This window comes from Phaethon aethereus (assembly GCF_964289735.1).
Source record: "Phaethon aethereus genome assembly, chromosome: 4".
NCBI classification, from domain to species: domain Eukaryota; kingdom Metazoa; phylum Chordata; class Aves; order Phaethontiformes; family Phaethontidae; genus Phaethon; species Phaethon aethereus.
Window position 1 is genome coordinate 78,815,778 of NC_138578.1, and position 22,861 is coordinate 78,838,638.

General features: G+C 43.2%; 1 protein-coding gene across 1 annotated transcript; it reads right to left on the reverse strand.

The window, feature by feature from the left end:
• Positions 1-2,167: 2,167 nt before the first annotated feature.
• On the reverse strand, positions 2,168-20,099 carry RNF103 (ring finger protein 103). Its single transcript, XM_081999087.1, has 4 exons — positions 19,763-20,099; positions 17,587-17,726; positions 5,925-6,040; positions 2,168-3,801 (listed from the first exon to the last, which is right to left on the reverse strand). The coding sequence occupies exons 1-4, from the start codon at positions 19,986-19,988 to the stop codon at positions 2,226-2,228; spliced, it is 2,058 nt and encodes a 685-aa protein (XP_081855213.1). The 5' UTR covers positions 19,989-20,099; the 3' UTR covers positions 2,168-2,225.
• Positions 20,100-22,861: the final 2,762 nt, after the last annotated feature.

Consider the following 22,861-nt stretch of genomic DNA (forward strand, 5'->3'; position numbering starts at 1 on the left):
GATCACAACGGTTTATATAACCCAAGGCTAACAGACACGAGGGGGCCAGTCCTTCAGTCACAGCTAGCCAGTGGTCATAATTATCTGCTCATATGGATGTGCCCTCTGTGGCTCTCCTGCTAATTAAACAGCAGTTTGTGCCATTTATCAAAAGAATCAGAGAGCAACTGAGGTCATTAAGACAAGTCTTCATCCGAGACAGGTGTGCACAATGGTTTGCAAATAAGGCTGAACCTGTGCACCGGAGCTGCTTGGGCCCAGGCTTTGTCTGAGGTCCGCTTTCAGCAGCAGAGCTGTGCTCCAGAAGCGCACAGTGTCCCCAGGACGCGGCGCTGCTCGAACTCGCTGCTCACAGCAGTTGGCAAAACACCAAGGTACCAGCGAAAGGCTACGGTGGGCTCCGATACTGATGTACTTCAGCACATCAGCTACAGCCTTATTCACATTCACAGAAGTTCTCCTCCGCTTCCCCTTTGGAGATGGCAAGGCCTCAGTTCAGGGCAGGTTTCAAGACAGTCCTGAAACAATGTGGATTTCAGCGCCAGCTGCTTATGATAAGCACACAGGCTAAGTGTCACTCTGCTGCACAAACTGGAAGCAGAAATGCTCTTTGCCCTCATTACACCTCTCCCCTGCTCTGCCACGGCTGTAATGGCAGATAAAGGGCACGTACTCACAGGCCTCAACTGGAACAAAAATTACTTTCGGGACCACAGGAGAGTTGATGCTATTATGCCCCTTCTACCTCCCTGCTTCAGTACTACAGTAAGAAAAAGGAAACAAGAGAGGAAAAAACATACACTTAAAAACAGCTCTTCCAATAATTGGGAGAATATCCTCTTGGGAGAACACCGGGTGACTGGAGGCACAAAATGGTTGTTATTAATACAGATAGTGCCCAGGTACGCTGCACACGTAAAACAATGCCAGACAGTTTTGTGAGTGCCAGCCTCCCAATGCTCTGTAAAGGCACGGAGAGAGAGATGGATCATAATTGCAAGAGGGACCCGTGTTTACATTTCCTATTACCATCTTCATATAATTATCTTCCTCTCATACCGCCTGGGCAAGAACTCGGAAAGAAAGAAAACAATGAGACTGTTGCTTCTATTGTGGCATATAGAACAACTGAAAACACCTTTCTAGTTTAACCTTTTTTTCCACTTATATCATCTTGTGCTTTTTTTTTTTTTCTTTCCAACAAACATTTCCTCTCTGGATTTTCAGCCAGATGATTTCTGATTTCTGAAGTTACAGACTCAATTTTTCATGGCATCCAACAACTATCACTTTTCTCCAAGAAATCAGGAATTGCTTCAAAATACCAGCAGTTGGAATCTGGCAATTTTTACCTTTGCAAGCCACTTTTATCACTACATGACACTATTCTGCTACTTCACGACGATTTACTTTGAGGCTGTAAAGGGGCTATCATAAAGCCTTCCTGGATGTCTGCAGACAAGGGTGCTGGAGAGGCAGCTGATAGAAGAGGGTCTCCATCTGATAAAGCAGTTGGTAATCAACTGGAAAACCACCGGTCACGTAGAGCAGCACCTCAATACAGAGGACTTACAAAGGAAGCAGCTCACAGTGAAACGCCATCACCTTCCACTTGGCCAGTGGCTAACACTGGAGCAATGAATCCCTGCATCGTTAGATGATTTATTAGTCACAAAAGTTGTGTTATATTTTTATTGTCTTCACAGATAAATCAGGCCAGCAAGACATCCATAACCATACACATAAAATATTTATCAAAACAATTAACGTTACAAATCTCCTTTTAAAATAATTTATTTCACTGAGTTCTTTTGAAATGGTACTGTCTTACAACATACATTATTCAACAAAGATGTGCTGAACAGACTCTAAAATAAGAAACACTTAAGCAACTGCCTCCAATTAGAATTTCAATTTCACCCACATCCTAACTTGTAAACTTTTGCTGGAATACGCTTCTGTTGTAGGCTTGATTTTTGTGCTTACAAAAACAGCATCAAGTTTCCAGATGTTGAAAAGAAAAAGTTACTGTACGGTAAGTATGCATTCAGTTCAACATACAAGGCAACCAAATGATTCTGTCGTTAACGTTAGCATCATGTATATTTTAGTTCACTGCACTAACATTTAAACTAAAACTTCAAACCACATAATCTTTTAAGTGACTAACATTTAAAAGGCAAGCAGTAATATCCTGAAAGCTTACAAAGGACATCAGCACACAGCTAAGACGGAGCATCATTTGATAAAGGCTGCGGATGTGTGTATGGCTGCTTTTTTTTGTACGAAGCCCACCTGCAGACGGGGCAACAGTGTCGCCCGCCAGCCAGCCACATCACGATGCAATTCTGGTGGAACACGTGGCCGCACGGCAAGCCCATGAGCAGACAACCGTTTGCAAAATTTTCTAGACACACAACACATTCTGTACAGTGCAACATCTCGGAGGGCCAAGCTGACCAATCTGGCTCCATGTCACTTGCGGTGCTGTACGAGCCGTAGGATCTCGCTTTCCGTTCATATGGCTCGTGATGACAATATTTATTGGCACACGAACAGGTCTCAGCACTGCACCGAGGCTCTCTGCTGCGCCTATGAAAGGTGGTTAGCTCATCGTCCTCCGAGACTTCCTTTTCACTACTGAAGACCTCTTTGTTCTCACTGTCAGAGTCACTTTCGCTGTCTTGAAAGGTTTCCAGCATTTCCTCATCAGAATGGATGCCAAGGCATTTAAACCTCCACATCGGTAAGTTTTTTATGTAATCGGTTGGTATCAGAGGGTGAAGCCAGAGATCGGGGAAAGCCAACCGCTCCAAGAACAAATCCGGGTCTTCATCCCAATCCGAGTCAAAAGGAAAGTGTTGAAAAGAAGCAATAGGGTGAAACAAGTAGCTGGTGTACCAGTCCCACAGGCTTGACAGCCACTCCAGATTATTAGCATTTACTTCATCGGTGTTGTTATTGCGTCTTCTTTTCTTCTCAAAGTAATCAATTAATAAACCATGACCAAGGTATGTGCTGAGGAAGAGGGCTGGATGCGAAGAGTAGAACATCCAATCGGCTCTTACCCAAGAAGCCAAAGTAGTTGTGTTAGAGTACCTGAAGAGTTTTAAACTATACTCATAAAAGCTGTCTAAGTAGGGTAGTTGCAAAAAACCTAACACGGGTAGCCAGGAAATAATTAATAATGAATTATACGTCCCTAAAGTGCTTATAAGAACGACAAAACGCTTTATAGTAGCGCCTTGTGTAATAAACAGGTCCATCCAAGCCATCAGGTTAACCAAAACCAAGCTTAAAACAAATAAATCATTAACTTCTGGTTGCAACGAGCGCAAAAAGGTATCCATGGCACGTAGTGATATAAATTCACCGGTGTTATTTCCATACCTGTAAATCCCCTCGGGAGTCCTAAGTATGTATGATGGTGTCTTGTAGATACCAATTTCTGCCATGTAACTTTTATTGTCCCAGTTCTCCACATTCACAAAAATAAACTCTACTCTTCCAGTAAACTTCACACTTAGCGCAGAGAAGAACGCTGGAGGCTGGTCAAGGTTGGCAAACAGGTATATTTTCACATGGTACTGATCACTTTTGTTCCATTCTTCTTTTAAATGCTCGGAGTTGTAGATGGTTTTGATCCGAGAAGCAGCATGGGCAGTGATCCATTTGAAAATGTGCTCCACTTCGATTTTGCGCCCACTGTATTCCTTAAGCATTACTTTTCCCTTGGAGGTACTGGTTTGTGGAACCGACATAATGAGTGTGGATTTCAGCCAACCCCTCCTCCTGCAGTACCTACAAAGAAAATGGCAAGTTAGATCATAGAGTTTCATACCCTTGGAGCTGCAGTCCTTAACTTCTGTTACGAGCCCAAACATGACACATGCTGAGGACCCAGGAATCTTTACATATAATAAAAAGTAGGAAATAGGGGCACCCAGTGTTCTCCGGCAAAGTGTATTGTTATCTGTCTTACAGAAATGTTGTAGAGAGATACATATTCATAAAACGGGGAGAGGAATAGTGTTAATTTTCATAGGTTGTTATAGTAAACAAGGCCATACAGTCAGTCATGCTTTGTAACTGGATTTCAAAAATACACAAGCTGACTTTTCACTCTTCACTATAAAGCTTTAGTGTTAGAAGCTATTTTTCCTTCACCTTCCAGCCCAGAAGATAACCACTACAGTGTAACTCCACGTCTCGCAGCTTTCCCGAGCCTGCAGATAACTTTCCTAGTCCTTCCTTCCGTTCCAGTTTTGCCAAGCAGCTGTGGGGTGAAGTTAACAAGACACTGGTCTCTTCGCAGTTGCTTTAACAAAGCTGACAAGTGTCCCCTTCCTACCGGTGCCATGTTGGAAGGACACAGACCGGCTAAGAGGTGTGGTGAGAGAGCTCACCACAAAACTGGTAGAGGAGGAAGCAAACACATGCTGCCGGATGGTTTGGGCTAAAAGAATACCCCCGCTCTCTGGCAGGCAGTGCTGAGATGGGATGAACTCCAGGTCCACACGTAAAAAAGAGGCTCTTCAAGGCTGAAACCCAAGTCGTGGTCCAGACCCCAGTAACTGTGAGACAAGTCTGGTGACTCAGAAGATCCCTTCTCTCATGCATATTTTGTATCAGCATCATTATGCCACCCGATATATCTAGTCCTTTTAGCAAATGTCTGGCAAGTTTCAACAATCAAAACATTACAGAGCCAGCAGGCATGCAAACTGTCTCTGAGAATCCTGCACACTGAAATAACAGGGGCCATCAGCCTCATTCACTAGCCGTCCTCCCTAGTTTTGGTCTATCAATTTATATGTAAACAATTACAACTCCCCATCTCAGGAATTGGAATGTAACATTTTTAGAAGGAGCTATAAGATATTACCCCACTAATAAAGGTAATCTGCCTGCTGTAGCATGCAGTGTTCTTCTGCATTTCAGCTGCAGCCTGATGAAAACTATTCACAAGGATTTACTCAACAAAACGTTTCCTGTATTAAAAATTAATTCATTTAAAACATAGTATTTGATCATAACATTAAGACTAGTTAGCAGCTATGCAAAGAGAAAACACTGCCAAATTTTTAAGATGTTCAAATACCAGTGTTTGGATTATACAACATTATTTTGCTAAGCACTGCAAAGTCTAAGAATTTTCTCTTATGATTAACTTTGAGATTTCTGTAAACATTTAGGACTTAAGCTGTGCGAGATGTGCGCATAGCCATACAAACCACTGGAATTCTAGACAAAGTTTCCCATCATATGAAGCAAACGCTTCCCACAAAATGTTAAAAAAATTCTTTTTACAGCAGCGCAGAATTATTAATAGTTTCTTTGGCTCTGCTCTTCTTCCTTGTTCAAAATCATATGCAGACAACAGTGACTCTTGCATAGCAGACTGTATGTTGTCAAAGGGCATGTCCAAGTTTATATATAAACATATATACATTTGTCAGGGAACAGGATTTGTCAGTAATCCTGAGAAGCAGGCACAGTTTGCAAGGTTCATGCTAACCTGTGTTTCTCCTTTCCAGATGGCAATATAACAACTCTACAACTGATATTGTTCTCTTACGTAGCCTATATATATTCAGCTTTGTCCTAAGCAAGCACAGTTCTTGTCCCCAAATGCCTGGACTGTAAGGCCAGATTCTTCTATTCTTTCCCATCCATTGCTGTATTACCCTCCACATAGTCTGATCATGTATTTCCCACATAATGCTTTAGGAGTCTGCAGATCTGTGTTTCTGATGCTGATAAATAATATAATAGAGAATTCTGAACAGACTTTAGTAGAGATAAAACCATGAATAAAGCCACCTTCTGTCACAGCTACATTTACAACACAGCAAGCCCCACTGCCAGAACACAGTTGAGGCTTAAGATATTCTTGGGATTTAGATAATCCTTTAAGAATGTACCTGGGGTCACTGGAACAGTTAAAAGTGCCAGTACGTATGCCGAATCTTGATACTTTCTTCACCATTTTCTCCCAGTGGACTTTACCCACCAGTGGACTTCTGTCATTTGCTATGACCTATTGCCAAAAGGAAATAATAATTTAGCATCACAGTAAGTTTGCTTCCTGAAATAAAGAGCAAGCTTCATGGAAACAGAGATCTAGTCACCCTTGAGATTGTCTTCCCCTTCTCTTAGAACATACAGTAGGTATGTACAACCGGTAGTCACACCAAGTGTCTTTAGAGAGTTAAGCTCTAAGACAGAAATACAGTTTCTGCAGAAAGACAAAAGTGCATCACCATTTTAAGTATCTGTTAAGATCTGAAAATCAGTGGTAGTTAACAAAAACCTCGGGAAGATAACAAAACTATCATTAACCAGTTCATAGTAGGGGAGAAGGGAAGAGGGTGCAGCAGGTTCCTCTTCTTCGCAGTAAAAAAGACCATTATTTTATTACAGTTCTCCATGAAGAGTTACAACATATGAAAGAAAGGTTGTCTCAGAGCAAGTAAAATGAGTTGGAACACATGTACCTGGTACCAGATTAGACTGCCAACAACCGCTCCTAAGCGGTGAAAATTAGTGATTAAACTCCCAGATAATGCCTAAAAATCTTGACTCCTTCCAGCTTTGCCAGTGACTCACTCTAACTTCACGTGACTGTTCCACCAGCTCCAGTGTCTCATCTGCCATTTCAGGAGGATAATTCACTGTGATATATCCCAAGGTCTAATTTGTTCTAACCTAGTATATTAAAGTAGTACTTCAGGTTACCTGAACGTAAGCTTCTGCAGACATGAATGACAAAGAACAAGCACTCATCCTCCGACTTATAACTGTACAGGGAAGGAAAAAAAATGAAAGAGAAAAAGAAAAACCTGCCTGCCTGCTGCTGACAGGTAATTTTGAATGACATGACTGATCATGCATTATTCCATGAGCCATCACAGTTTCTATTTTAGAAATGCCTCACATGCTTCTGCAGGCTGACTGGCAACCACTTAAAATACATTTTTAAATTAAATTTTGAAACTTCCATTTGTTAGGTATTTGTTTACCCGCCATTAAATTATTTTCTGACTTAATAATCTGAAATGCCAGCTTCCCTCTGGAAGTTAGGCTGTCGCCGGGATTAACAGTTCTCTGTGTACAGGTTGAGATGCAGAGCTGGAAAGCACGTCTGGCCTTTGAGACTCAAAACAAAATACTTGCTTTGTGGCAAGTAGCATCCACTCAGAAACGAAAAAATCAGAGAATTCACTAAGCAGAACATTCCACATAAGGAAACAAAGCTAAACTGAAGTCACAGCTTATGCTCCCATTCCATGGAACCCAACATGTTTAAATAAAATCAGAGGTGATCATCTAGGTAAGAATCCTTCAAGTTATTCTCAAAACACACACATCACATCAAAAAGCCTTTTTCATTAGCTAAACATAACCTTCAAGCACCAAGACAACCAGCTGGGGCAACATGCCATCCCACTGAGGCTTCTTTACATCATCCGATGTAACTGAAGCAATTACTTCGAATATTTTAAACTTCTTCCTTTCATGTACTTCAATTAAGAGAGACCACATTCCTAAAGACGCCTTAACACCAGCATATCGTCTGAGCTACTACAGCATGATGAATGCATCCAACATAGTAAGGCATCACTGTGTTTCATTAGTAAGCCTAACAGTAAAATGTTGGCAACTGGATTACTCTTTGGTACAACTACTCAGAGATCAGTTGCTTCCAAAATCCTGTGTGCATGTTTCGAGAAAGCCTAGCACAGTTTTTGAGAATATGCTGAAGTTATATGCAGGAGAACCGATCCTGCTCAGCTTTTTCTTCAGTCTGATATGACAATATTCACTTTAAGTGTCAAGAGAAGGAGATTTGTTGCAAATATGGTCACCAGTGTGTTTTACTGTCACCTGACTGGTTGTACTGGTGGATTCTTTAATACCAGTTTAATTCCTTGCCTATGAAAAAGTCCTTCCTCTTGGAGAAATTTATTTATGCTGAAGGACAACGACAGAGCTAGCAGTTTGTATTTTGTAACAAGATAGAACCCTACTATTGTTTTGCACACTAAAGCTTTGAAAAATTTCGCGGGCTCGTGGGTTTTTTATGTCATTATGACAAAAAAACCCAAATAAGCATGTCCATTGCAGCTGCTCCTTACAGACAGCACCCACTTACAACATGGGAAACTCACCACGCAGAAGCAAGGGTTTGTATTTTGGAAAGCAGTCATCATCTCTGTGGATGAGGGAGTCTGAGAAAATACCGCAGGTTAAGCAATCACAATCTAATTCAGTTTAAATTAAAGATAACTTGCAAACATTTGTAACAGATTTTTTTTAAGTGTGAATTTTGATAAGCTATGAAATTTAGCTTAAAAACCTGTGACTGAGGAGACCAGGAATCTGAATGTGGAATAGGCCTGGAAATTCTTCAAGTCCAAAGTGTTAAAGCTATCAGGATTTTCTATTTCAAGCAAGGGAAAAAAAAAGTTGCCAAGTCTGCACTTGTTACTAGTAAGCACTTCCAAAAAGACATTAGAAATAGTTTGAGAATCTACAAGGAATGAAAAAAGATCAAAAGGAAAAACTAGCAAAAAAAAAAAAAAAGATGCGGGAAATAAAAAAGAAGTAAGGAAAAATGAGCAATTCAAGTTAGACCACACAAAGGATATTACAAGTGGTACCAAAAGGTTTTTAGGCATATGAATAAGAATAGAAAAGGGGGAAGCAGCAGGATCACAATACAATGAAGATGGGATAGAAATGTAAAATAATTTCCTTTTTAAAATTAAATTAATGCTCTGACTCAGTTTTCACTGAAGAGGAGCTGACTGGCCATGGACAGGTTAGCAAGTTTATGGGAACAGACTTGTTTCCACGTTCAGGTGATACAAACTCAAATAACTTAATGCACTTAAATCAGAGTAAGCAGGTGATCTCCATCCCAGAACTGTAATACAATGAGCACACCAAGTTACATGTGAACCTGCGAAGATTTCTTATAAAAGCCTTGTCAGAGTAATTCACTTTTTGACAGGAGAATAAGGAGCTAGTAACTATATTTAAGAGCAAATGAAAAAAAATTATCCGACCAGTTTGATCTCAACAGTATGCAAAACTGTAGAACAAATTTTAAAGGTGCAGAGATGGTTGAATTTTCCACCCCTTTCCAGCATGGAATTACTAATGAAGTTTCACTCCTGATTAAGTTGAGAGTTAAAAATCCATCTTTTCCTGGAAGAAAAGAACAGTGTTTCAAGAGAAAGGAATGTACTACTCCTTCTGGACTTTGGTAGGGTATCTAGTACTGTGCCACATGGAAAGTTTTCAGGAGAACTGGAGGTGAGTTTTTATAGTGAGTTAAAAAAAGAGTTTTAAAGTGAGTAAGAAATTGGCTAGGCAAGAGAACATCAAAACGCCAGAAAGGTGCTAACAGACTTCTTAACAGATTTAAGCTCAATTCAGCATATATTCCTATTAATGCCCTTCCTGAAGAAACATGAAGTCTCTCAAAGATGACATAAAATTGGGAAGCACGTCTGTGTACAAAAGAGGATTATAATGCCATACAGGAGGAGCTGCACAAATCTTGTCATGCAGAGTGTCAGAAATTGCTCCCTCAGTAAGTTTGCAGACAACACCGAGTTGGGTGGGAGTGTTGATCTGCTGGAGGGCAGGAGGGCTCTGCAGAGGGATCTGGACAGGCTGGATCGATGGGCGGAGGTCAACTGTATGAGGTTTAATAAGGCCAAGTGCCGGGTCCTGCACTTGGGTCACAACAACCCCATGCAACGCTACAGGCTTGGGGAGGAGTGGCTGGACAGCTGCCCGGCGGAAAGCGACCTGGGGGTGCTGGTTGACAGCCGGCTGAGTATGAGCCGGCAGTGTGCCCAGGTGGCCAAGAAGGCCAACAGCGTCCTGGCCTGTATCAGCACTAGAGCGGCCAGCAGGAGTAGGGAAGTGATTGTGCTCCTGTACTCGGCACTGGTGAGGCCACACCTCGAATCCTGTGTTCAGTTTTGGGCCCCTCACTACAAGAAGGACATTGAGGTGCTGGGGCGTGTCCAGAGAAGAGCAGCGGAGCTGGTGAGGGGTCTGGAGCACAAGACTTATGGGGAGCAGCTGAGGGAACTGGGGTTGTTCAGTCTGGAGAAGAGGAGGCTGACAGGAGACCTCATTGCTCTCTACAACTACCTGAAAGGGGGTTGTGGTGAGATGGATGTTGGTCTCTTCTCCCAAGTAAGTAGCGATAGGACAAGAGGAAATGGCCTCTAGTTGCGACAAGGAAGATTTAGACTGGACATCAGGGAAAATTTCTTTACGGAGAGAGTGGTCAAACATTGGAACAGGCTGCCTAGGGAGGTGGTGGAATCACCATCACTGGAAGTGTTAAAAAACTTGTAGATGTGGAACATGGTTTAAATGGCATGGTGGTGTTGGGTTGATGGTTGGACTTGATGATCTTAAGAGATCTTTTCCAACCTTAATGATTCTGTGAAATGAACTTGAACTCACTAATGAACAGGACACTCGGGGAGTTCATCAGTTAGAAACAGCAATGGGAGGAAAAGCTTGGATCTATTAGTTGATCCAAAAGGTACTATGAGCCATCAATATTAACTGGCTGTGAAATAAGCAAAGCTCAGGATATATTATGCCCGACAAAACCAACTGGTTGATTGACCTCACATACTGCGAGTAGTGGGGTAGACAGCAGGAGTCAGTGAAACTAAGGGTTGATGTCAATTTAAGCAAAATAGGAACAAATTAGCCATGAATATGCTTAGGCCAGAAGTTGGACCCAGGTTTCCCAGAAGAAGGGAACAGTCAGTAGGAGTATTACACTCAGATAACTTATGCTTTAAGAAAGACAGCAAAGTATTTTATAAATACATATTCCAGAGTCCAGCAGAGAGCTGAACTCACTCATCAAGAAGGTCCCTTTCAGTCATATGCTCCGTCTCATTTTGAAGAAATAAAGACAAACCTCTACAGAAGAAGGTATTTTTTATGAGATCAGCTAGCAGAGCTGGGAAACAAACACCACGTTTAGAGGAACACAAACCCTTCAAGCTTTTCTTATTATTAGCTATGTTCACAATCTGCAAAATATCATATGCGAGGGTGACCAGAAAGACAATAAAGATAACCCAATTAATCCATTTATCATCTTAACGGGCTAAGGGAATCCAATAGATCAAAGTAACCCAGCCATTTAACAATCCCACATCACAGAATAGATCTGCTCCTTAATCTAGACCTAACCCAGGCTGGAAGACTAGCTCTAACTGCAGGGTCTGAATTACCATCTCTCCTCTACATATGAATTACTAGCTTCTTTAGTGGAAGAAGATGCTGGAGTAGGACAGGCCCTCACTGCACATCCTCTGAAGCCTCAGACACAAGTTTCTTCGCATTCCATCTGTGAATTTGGGAAGACCACATAATATTCCAAAAGGCCAGCAGATTCTCAACCAACAACAATGAAATACTGCAGGTAAGTTATGCCACCAAGATGTGCAAAGTAAAAATGGAAAGACAGAGGTTTGGAAATCTCTCACTTTTCTACATGTTCCGATTGACTTTTCTTGTTTAGTTTCCATAAATATCTAAAAAGGTGCCTTACAGAGAAAATAAAGTTAAAATACAGTTTATCTAGGGACATACAATACTGAAATCATCAAAACCCTGATGATTTCAATAGGCATTTGCATAGGTAGCTTTTGCATTGGAAGAGCTCTCCTGACTTTGAATTAGACAGAACTGTCCCAGAAGAGGCCAATCGAGAACGTAGTTAATAGAATCATTTTGATCTATAAGTTAAAATAGTCATAGTTATGACATTAAAGAAGCAAACAGACCCTAAGAACAAATACCGAGGAGACAGAAAGCTATAAACACTTGGAAACATAGGACATCAGCAAGACACTTTGCCTCCCTTGCTTAATCCAAAACACATGTGTCTCAGGTAAATGCAGTATCTACTTCCTAACTGTCATCGATGCAGTTGCTCCTTTATTTCCCAGTTACCATTAAAGATTTTTTTTAAACACTATTATATGAAACATACATTCTTATAATAGCAGTAAAAGATGGGACAGAAATTGAAGTGGCTCAAGGAAACACTGCTGTTCTTAAAGTTTGTGGTAGCAATGCGATATGCAAAGACAGATTCCTGCTCTGATACTCCAGCAGTACATAAGCACAACACGATAGTAGCCTTACTTAAGCATTCTCCTATTTTCTGTTCATTTAAACCAGATATTGTTCAATTGCTTTTAGACAGCTATCTAGAGATTTCAAAACAGGTCACTGTAACAAGATTTGGTCTCAGTAAAGTTTTGAAGCTCACCCACAACTAAAAATGTTCAAATATCACAAGGCATGAGAATGAAAGTCAGAGATCGACAAATGGAGAACAAACACCACTTCATGGTATTTCACCTCTCATGATTTTAACCCATTCTAGCTCTTTCAGTTATTTTCTCTGCTTTCTCCTATGGTTAAGATATACAGGGGAAAGACAGGTACTAACCATTTGATGCATAAGAAGAATTACAGCAAAGGTACTAAAATAGGATTAACTGGTATTTTTTTAATGGGGAATAATCCCTACAATGTACCGTGCACAAGACCTGGTATACCATCTGGAATGAGAACACCACTCTTTAACAAGTTGCTTCCACTCCAACAACTTGCAGCAACCCGAGTACTTTGAGACCACGGTATATGCAAGGGTAACTTCCCACAGAACCTGAATGCCTTTGACAAATAGCTTTTGGAAAGAGGGCATTTTAAAATCAACCCTTAAAACTAGTTATTACTGCTTCTAATGGCCTCAAAAAATCTAAAGTAACCTCAGTAACACTAGAGGGAAAAACATCCTTATGAATTGTCTACTTTGCATGTTTTACAGCCCTTGTGCCTTGCTGGTTTGATTAAGAGTCATTCCATTTGTGTTTGTTACATTGCACGAGAGATGGGAACAATGCTAAAAAAAGAACTCAAAGCAGAAAGCAAGAATTGAGAGATCATCACAATACAGCAGAAGCCCCGAGCTAAGTGATGCACATGTCTTCTTTTATATATATTTTTTGTGATGGAAAAATATTCACATTGGCAGCATCTCTCAGCCCTTATGGGATAGGAGTGCATGCCACGAAAGGAAGAGAAAACTACCCAAATGAAGGCGCCGAGGGAAGCTCAGGCATTATCTCAGCTGGAATTTAGCCAGGATACCAGGTGTCAACACACCTGCTCATACCAAGAGCACACAATTTTGAATACACATGAATAGTCAAAACTTGGTTTTACAGCTTAGACACAAAGACAACAACTCCAAGTGCTCATCAACTCTGGGCACTAGGGCGCTATGACAGGCTTTAAACCATCAGGAAGAACAAAACCAATTTAATAAGAGACACCATTTCCTGCTGCACACACATATGTACAGGCAGCGCTCTCAGGAGCAGTCAATCCTTGCCCAGCCTCAGCAAGTCAGTCTCTGCACGAAGGCGTAAACACATTTGAATCAGAAAAAACTGAATGATTTTGCCAAAAGCAAAACTGATTTCTAACTTAATGAAACTGGTAACGTTGTATGTATCTATGTGAGACTTGTCAGTCTGGTTTGGTGGTTTCCAGTTTGAGATATCCAGACCCCTCGAGGTCCATGAATTCCTCCACAGTGCCAGCAGAGGGTAAATGAGCAAAGGAAGCCTGATGATACTACTGTAAAAAGCCCATGCACTCTGGAAGATTTTTAGGGATCCACAAAGATACAAAGGTTCAAAAACCCTGATCTATTATTTAAGCTTCTTATATGTTTTTCACCCTTTATAATCAACAGCTGTGTTGCAAACTGTCCTCCCATAGATAAATCCAAAATAAAAATATCTGGACAAGTCTCATTTAGAAATACAATTATAAATGGACTGGTGAGTTATTTATGAGAAGCATGGAAAAAAGCCCACTTATTCCAGATAACGTCAATAAGTTTCTACATGACTGTCTGTACTTTTATTAATTCTGAGACATCTCACTCTCTTTTTATTATTCAGCATTGCGCAGTTGAAACTGAATTTCCACAAAATTGGTCTTTCCTAAAGAACTCGCAACTGGTTCTGAATCCATCCTTATGGATTAAAGATGTCTGAAGATTTTTTGCTTTTCTGAGAAAGAGACCGTGAGAAAGAAGATCAAAACAGGCAAAGACAAAAGACTACATCCATCATAGCACACAAACATTAACCACCTCAAAATTACGTGTAGTTTCTCAAGGGAGGTGGGGTGATCTATGCACCAATCTGAACAGCTCAGTTAAGCTGTCAGTTAAGTCAGAAGTTGAGAATAAATGAGCTACTGTAATGAATTAACAAGGATGTGCAGGCAATCTGAGAACTATTACCTTCTAGCAGATGGTATTCTGCACCCTTGGCTGGATATGAAGACTCTCAAGAAGAATACTGACAGTTAAAATTAGGTATCCTATGGTAAATGATGCTGAAGGGCTACTGGAAAAGATACAAATACTGCACGATGTATTTTAAAAGAATTGAGTGTTTCTACTTAATTTCCTTGTAGCGAGAACAACTGATCACCTGGCAAAATTGAATAGGCAAACATGAAAATTACTCAACCTACATGCAAGCAAAAGAAAGAACAAACGAACTACCACCAAAATCCTGTAGGCACATCTGTTGCTCTGTGACTACATCACTTGAACAAGAAGCTGAGATGCAGAATAGACTGCAACATTTTATATCCGTAATACCCTTTGCACCTCTGCCAGACACAATCAAAATGTTTGTCCTCCTGCTTCAATGCCAGGAAGAAAGTTTCCCTTACTTCTCTCTACCACTATGTTACATTAGGGACTTTTAAAATAAAAACATACATTAATTTAGTTTTAGTTTCATTCAGAGAGGATTTTTATCTGTAGATCACTTCATGTTTTTAAAAAGTCATAACGACTATGATATTGTTGGATGTGACAAGCTTCCAGAGACTAACCATAGAGCATGCACCATAGCAGAGGCTGGAAAAGCAAGAACGTTACTTGCTACTCCTCTACCAACAAGAGAAGCAGCTGTAGAAACTACTACTCATCTTCCTTGCCAGCCAAAGAAGTGCACAACAGCAGCTGGCAAGCAAGAGGAAAGGCATAAAAAGAAAGGTGATGAGATCATGAGCTAATAGTAGAGAGAACATGCTGTTGTCTGTGGGTCTACAGAAGCTCCACATAGGAGCAGAGGGCATCTGTGAACAGCTACACTGGTAAACAATTTACCACTGAACCTGGATGCTTTGCATGTGGATTTCCAGAAATAAGCCACAAAACAGTGTTTCCTTGTGTATGGACTTTGACTTCCTTCAAGGAATTAGTCTTGCTGCCTCTAAATGATAAATTCACATCTGAATTTGTGTCAAACACATCAAGAAATACTAATTTTTTCCTCTTTTTCCTTTAATACCTCTGCATGCAGTGATGGCTATCACATTACCAGCCTGTGTCACCCCAGAGATTTTATTTACATGCATGGGAAAGTAAAAGTATCTTCAGAGTCCCCATCCTCCCATACATCATCATAAAGTCTTCAAACCCAACTCAACCAACAGCCAGAGCTGTTTCTAGCTGGGCCAGAACTGTTCCTCTTCCTCTACTGCTTTCCAGCAGCCACTGTGAAACACAGATTTGGGATCAGGGTCCTGAAAAGGATCTGGAGATCCTTTCTGCTTCCCTGCCAGTACCAACAACAGAGCAGGGAAATGCTCCGACCTTGTCTGCGGTCACGAAACCCATCTGAGGCATCCTCACTCTTGTACTGTCCCCTGCCTAGGCATCAAGCTGATTAATTAGCTGTAAAGTTTCCACAGGACGCCTAACGGTAAAGAGGAATGGGCAAGAGAGAGTAATCAAGAATTAGAACAGGGAAGCGATGATAAAAAGCAGCTTTGGAAGGATGAGGTCTAAGAAAAGAACACAGGAAGACCTGTGAAAGGCCATGGAGAATCCGGTGCAGGAGTTACCCAGATAGGAGTTATGGTGAGGAAGGGAGCAAATCAAAACTCAAAGTGATGCAAACTCAAAAGGCAAGACTGAAAAAAAGAAATTTGACATATCTAGTGGTTTTTATTACAGAGAAACAAATAGCATTCAGCAAGCAAATTATTCAGTTAATTCCACTATTTTTTTTCCACAGCTATTGTGACCAACTGAATAGCTGTGCAAATATTCCCAGAATGATGACAACATTCATCATTCTAAAGATACCAAAATGCAGCCTATCTGATCTGCTATTATTAAGCTAGCTGAAAATATATTGCGATTAAAATTCTGCAAGCAACAGAAAACAGAGAACTACCACATTTTACTCTTCTGAGCTGCATGGAGAGGAGGGAATGTTTTTCATAGCCTATTCATGCTTGTATTTGTCAACTGGCTTGGAGATGTGTAAACTTCCTTTCAACGCTCTCTGCTGGAAGAATCCCCTTCAGTATGATTTAAACCTGAAACTTAGATCCAATAAACTCCAAATACATCTTTTTCAAAACACAAATGCTGTTTTGACTGTGAAGGTAATCTGTCTTCTCATTGTCTATTTTAGGGTGAGATGTGATGTGGTGACAGTGCAGGTCTAATAACAGGAGGTCATTAAATTGTGATAATCTATTTAAATAGAAAACATTAAGTGAGGAGACCAGCCAAACCAGGCAGGAGACTGTCAACTGAACAATTAATTGTCTGGTGGAGAATTTTGATTGCCTGATGCGGCTGTTAGCAGAGAATTTATGCCTAAAAAAAAAAAAAAAAAAATTCTCTTCTCAATAGAGAAGTTGGTGCAGAAAAGCATTTTTACATTTTGGTCTAATTTACTTAGGTTCTCAAGAGTGATGATAGATTGTTTCAGAATCCTATTTGCAAAAGTCTGTCTTTCTTTTCCTAAATGTTCTCTTATTCTCATGCAGCCCTGGTGAAGCACACACTAACTAAAAATCGGTGAGCCCACAAGGTTTGGGAGAAGGTTAACTTTAAGCTACTGGATTATGTTGTAGCAGCAGCCTGCTAGCCTGGGAAGTAGCACACCGAGATCTTGCCTTTGTGAAGAGGCAACAGAGATTTTTAAGAGCGCTCTAAGCCCCTTAAATAAACAGAAACTAATTGGGTCTGAGCATGTAATGCAGCCAAAAGGAAGAGCAATGCCAGAGGCACCCCTCCTGTGCCAGCTGGGAGCATCTATACTTGATGCATCTACTTCACACATTACACAAGCTCGTACAATACCAGGGCCAAGTACTCGCACAGTCTGTGTACTTAAGCGTGTGCTGCTTTGCTTGTTTTCTGGTTCTAAAGTACCTGGTTTTCAAAAAGCAAGCCACAGACTAACAGGTTTTTTTTCTTCCTGTCTGTATAGGAACTCTGCCACTTCCAGCCTTTCTTGGGGTTTTTTTTTGTTTTTAACAGATTTATTCCTTGATGTAGTTTATCTTTGCCACATTTCTCTGTTACCGACTTTTACTACTACTTAACTACTGTCATAAACCCCTCCGTTGAAACACACTTTGGATGTGGTAAATATATAAAAATAAATTATCAAATTTCTATACCTGTACCAGCCAGATCCCATCTTTTGTGTCTTCTACAAGCTCATAGAAGTGCATTTCACCACTGAAGTTTGTACTGGAAACCGATTCAGAGGCCTCTTCCTCCTTGAGAGCAGAATAAAGCTCTCCTTCCATGAGGTCTCCTGAAAAAGAGACAATTGGAGAAATTCAATTAAAATGACACTTGAGCAAGATCACTCTGTAAATTCTAGTAACAGTTTAACTACCCACATGGTAGTTCAAAGAACCTTTTCAGTACGAAGGTAGCTGAACTTTAAAGTTATTTTAATTCTATGTATAGTGACATGACTATGAACAAGTTGACTTCAGCTGTGAGACCACGGAAGACATTAACTCTGTGCTTCTGATTACACAGATGTACCACACATGCAACTGAGCGCACAAAAATAATAAATGAACATCATCTAAGCCTCACCCTCTGAAAATAACAGTATTCAGTGGCTGAGAGCCATTGTAATTCATGTATCTTTGCTTTCATTTCACAGAATAGTAATTCTGCAGCAACCAACTCCTTAACACTGATAATTCAAACAGACTTCCAAAATGTTTGTACGAAAAAAACATGTTGATTGTCCCATTGCAAGTAAAAAATCTCAGGTAGAATAATTTAGCTGTTGGCTTCTGTTTGCACAGTTGGAAAAAGTCCCCACGAACTCCAATCCTAGCGACATAAAGAGCTCACAGTAAAATCATCTGACAATGTTTCCTTTGTAACCTCACTTCCTTCTCATGTTTTGTTTCACAATCATTACAAACGCTGCTAACGACAACTAGCATTCTAATAACTGATCTATTAAGCTTGAAGAAATTAAGTCTTGTCCAAAAAGGCCGTTTCCTTCAAAATATAAGATTAAAAAAAGTGTTACAGCTGAAACCCTTGAGGGGTTTCCAAGAGTATTCATAGAATTTAGGAAAAAAAAATGTACGGAAAAATGCTGCAAAGCCTGTTGGTATGAGAAGTGTTTCCATGACATTTGAAGAAGTTGGTTAATACAGTTTGTAGAGTTAAACACTTCCCTGCAGCATTTGCAACCCAAACATCATGACATCACGAAAGTATCTGACAGCCAAGGAGGGAAAGCGATTGGAAACTAATGCTTTTTACTGTTGGAGAGGCAAATAAACAACATAAATAAACAATGAACAGTAAAAGCGAATTAGATTTAAATGCCCAGCATTACTATCAATTATTTAAACGAGCTCGCATGTTTAAGGTTATGGCAGTCACTGTATTCATCCAAATCCTTCTCTTTTTTCTGTCGGGACACTTGAGCCCTCGCTGCGTATCCCCATGACGGGGACTTCTCTCTCCCGCACCAGCAGCCCTTCCACCATCGGCTTACAAGCAGCTACCCAGAGTTTCCTGCTCGGTCGGCACTACGGCCATTACACCCGCCCATCTCCCAGCCCTCGGGGCCGGCTCCCTCCGGCCTCTCCAGGCCAGCATCCTTACTTTCAGGACACTTCTGCCATTCCCTGCATCTCCACTGCTCTTCATCATCTCCCAAAAACCGGGTTTTCCCTACTTCTGAAACGCCCCCCTGCCTTTTTCCAAGCCAGTTGGGTTGGTGGGGTTTTTTTGGTACGTAGATCTACTCCTGCTCCTCCTCTGTAAGCCCACCGCGCCCCTCGGTACCCATCTTGACAGCAATACCTGTAATAAAAAGCAGCGGACGAGCAGGGAGAGGAGCACAGAGGAGAAGCTGGCCCGGCTGCCAACAGCAATCCGCTGCATCCGTTCGGGCTCTTCCCACTCCGTTTTGGACGGCAGGCGACATTTGCTCTCAGCCGTGAGAGCACCCACCGCCGGCCCCCCGCCCCAGCCGGCCACAGCAGCGCTGGGCCTTCCCCCTCGGGCAGCCTGCTCGGGCTCCCAGCGCCGCGGAGGTTGTTTCAGCGTCACCGCCCCCGCGCTTCGCCGTTGCCTTCCTCCATTTCACCGCTCCGGCCTCCCGCTCCCCGGCGGGGGAAACCAGCCCGCTCCCCAGAGCCACTCCGCCGGCGCGCTGGCCCACGGGCGCCGGGGCCCCACACCCCGAGGGCGGCAGGAGCCCACGCGGGGGATCACCGGGGATCATCTTCCCCGGGCAGGGATGGCAGGGGACCAACCCCCTGCCCCACGCGTGGGTCGTGGGGGGGGACGGGTACTTCCGCGTACCTGACTTCTCCACCAGCTCCCGCACATCCTTCTTCTCGGGCAGCCCCGAGTACCCCAGCCCCCGGCACTCCAGGATAGTCCGCAGCTTCCTGAAGCTCAGCGCCACCGGGTCCACCAGCTGCGTGGCGAGAAAGCCGCTCTCGTACCACGCCACGGCCTCGAACACCCTGGCCAGGACGAAGAGCGCCAGGAAGTAGAGCAGCAAACAGCACAGCTTCACCCACATCTTCCCGCCGGGGCCGCCCGCGCGGGGCCCGCCGAGCGCCGCGCCGGAGGCCGGGCTGCCGCGGGGCGGGCAGGGAGCGGGGGGGGCTGTCAGCGCCGCGGGGCCGTGGCCCCCCCGCTGCGCCCCCACCGCTGTCCCCGCCCTGGCGGAGCCGCGGCCGCCGGCGGAGACATAACAAGTGACGTGTGCAGCGGGGCGGGGCGGCGGCGGGAGCGGGGCGCGCGGGCCGACAGGCACCGTGTGTGTGTGTATGTCCCGGTCCCCGCCGTGATTCAGCACCTCGGCCCGACCCCGGGTCACCGGGCGTGGGTGTCACTGGCGGCCCCGCCCCCGGCACCAACCCCGGAGCCCACGGCTGCACCTGCTGCAACAAAAATGATATATATATCTATAAATACCTCGGCTATCTTACCAAACCCCGGATCGGCCTTTTTCGTAGAGAAGAAACGTATTTATACAGCCGGGACAGAGTCCGTGCTTTCGGACGGTTTAAAGATGGTTCAGGGACACCGTGTAGTTGGACTCGAGCTGCTGGGAGCTGTGGGGTGTGGGTGCAGTGGGGGTATAGGAGCTCTTGGCTGTGGGTACAGTGTGGGTACGGGAGCTGTGGGGAGTAGGTACGGTGTAGGTACAGGAGCTGTTGGCTCTGCGTAAGGGAGCTGTTGGCTGGGGGTAGAGTGTAGGTATGGGAGCTGTTGGCCGTGGGTACGGTGTAGGTACAATCGCCCTGCTCCCCACTGCCTCGTGCCAGCGCTGCTCCCAGCCTTTTGCTGCCACTAAAGCAAATAATGAAGTGAAATCCTGCTGCACAGACTGAAACCGGGGTCCTGCAGCCCTGCGTTGGCACTTGAGCACTGGGAGCCCATGGTGCTAAACGGGCGAGGAGCACCACAGCTTCGGACAGAGTTTTAAGTTGGGGCTGCTCTTCACACCAGAAGCATGTAGAGTGCAGCGTGGATCCTCGTTTAAGTGGATCCACAAATAATCATCCCGAGCTATACAAGAGGTGTTAGGCTGCAAAGACATCATTTAATCTGCTACAAAAGATGTACTAAAATCAAGCTTCATCTCTGAGACGAAGGCTCTCCTCTGAAGGAAACTCAACATTTCTTTTGTATGTTTAGTTATTTTAAGAATCCATAATTTGCATGAAAATCGCCAACTCATACAGATCAGCACAAAAATAGCACAGCTTAATTTTAAAAACACTGACAACCCCCCAGAGTGCACATGCTGAAGTGATTCTATACTATCGAATTTCAAAAAGCCACATTAGGATTGACCTGTAGCAAGCATTTAAGTGGCTGTACTCCTCAGAGCCTTTAAAACACATTTACAGGGTTCTCAGCGTGCCGATAGGATTTAAAAAGGAGAAAAAGAAAAAAACCAAACCACCCAGGTTCAGCCCATTTTGTTTTGCAAGGTGGTGCACAGCCACCATGGCCTCCTCGAGAGGAAAAATCATGACACTGTTTTCTTCAGCCACGGGCTCATTTTGTTTCTTGAAAGGGGAAGAGTGGAGGGATTGCAGAAGTAGCTGCTCGCAGACAAGCCCTTATGGGCTGGTAAATGTTGTGCCTTGCCCTGGGAATCATATAAATATTCTTCAGAATTTTTATGTGTTAAAGATTAGAGGTGGACTGCAAAACCCAGCTGTGCTGATGCTGCTCGATTAAATACAACGGGATTTCAGCACTGCAGCTGGATTTGCAGCGAGCCTCAGCTAGGAGGCCCACCTGGGACAGAAGGTCCCCGAGGCACGGCCCAGTGAAGGAGCTCACGGGAGGCTGGGTTGAAGTGTTGCCCTCTCCTTCAAAGCCACTGCGGTTTGGTAAACTCCCCCTTCAAGAGAGACAGGGCCCAGCTCCCTAATGAGAAAGTGGCAAAGCATCGATAAGACAAATCCTTCCCCCTTGGCAAAAAATGAGAGTGGCTTTGTTATTGCAGCCATCAGAGTCAAGGCTTCCAGCAAAAGGCACACTTAACGTCACCTGTCATTAGGCCAGAGGCTCCCCTGAGCCCTGAAAGCACAACCCAGCAATACAGTCCTGTTTCAAAAGCTTTGTGGAGGCCCATTTCTTTTGTCACAAGTACAAGAAGTTGCCTCATTTCTCTGCCTTTTGTTTCAAGTGAGCAGCTCAAGCTTATTATGAAGTGATAGGTGGGAGGAAGAGATGGGAGTTAGGTATTTGAACAGGAACTGTGTATATTTAACTGTAGTTAGAAAACATATCATTGTTTTGGGTTTTTTTTGTTGGTTGGTTTGTTTTCAGTGAGCGCCACAGACCCCTCTCCACCCGATCCATGTGTTTCTCCCCTGTAACTCATTCGGGGATGCCCTTGCTTCCTCCAGCAGGAAAGCACCTAGCAACAATTATGAGTCTATGCTCACAGCTAAACTATTTGCAACACCAACTGCTGGGGAGGCTGTCACCAATATGTCATTTCCTAATGCTCATGGGCTGAGTTAAATCAATTCTTAACATTCCCCAGTGGTAACTGATGACGAGTCTCCTGCAGAGACGAAGCTAATCATCTGCCAAAACTCAAAACCCTGGAGTCGTTTCAAGAAAGTATAAAGGATGTTTCAAACCACTTACTCAAACCCCCCCAGGACAACCAAAAGCAAAGCAGCTACCAACACTGAAGCAGCCAGGCAATGAGACGGGGCAAGGGCAGAGCTGCCCATGGAGGGCGATGAGAGGTATGGCCAAGAACTGCAGGTGATGAGTTGACCCAAGGCCTGGCAGAGAAAACCTAAACCAATTCGGTTCCTCTCCCAGGCTCTCTGGTCCTCTCTTTCCTCCCTAACTTTACATCCCTGGCTTACCAAGCTGACCCTGCTGGCAATGGTTACATTTTCTAGATATAGC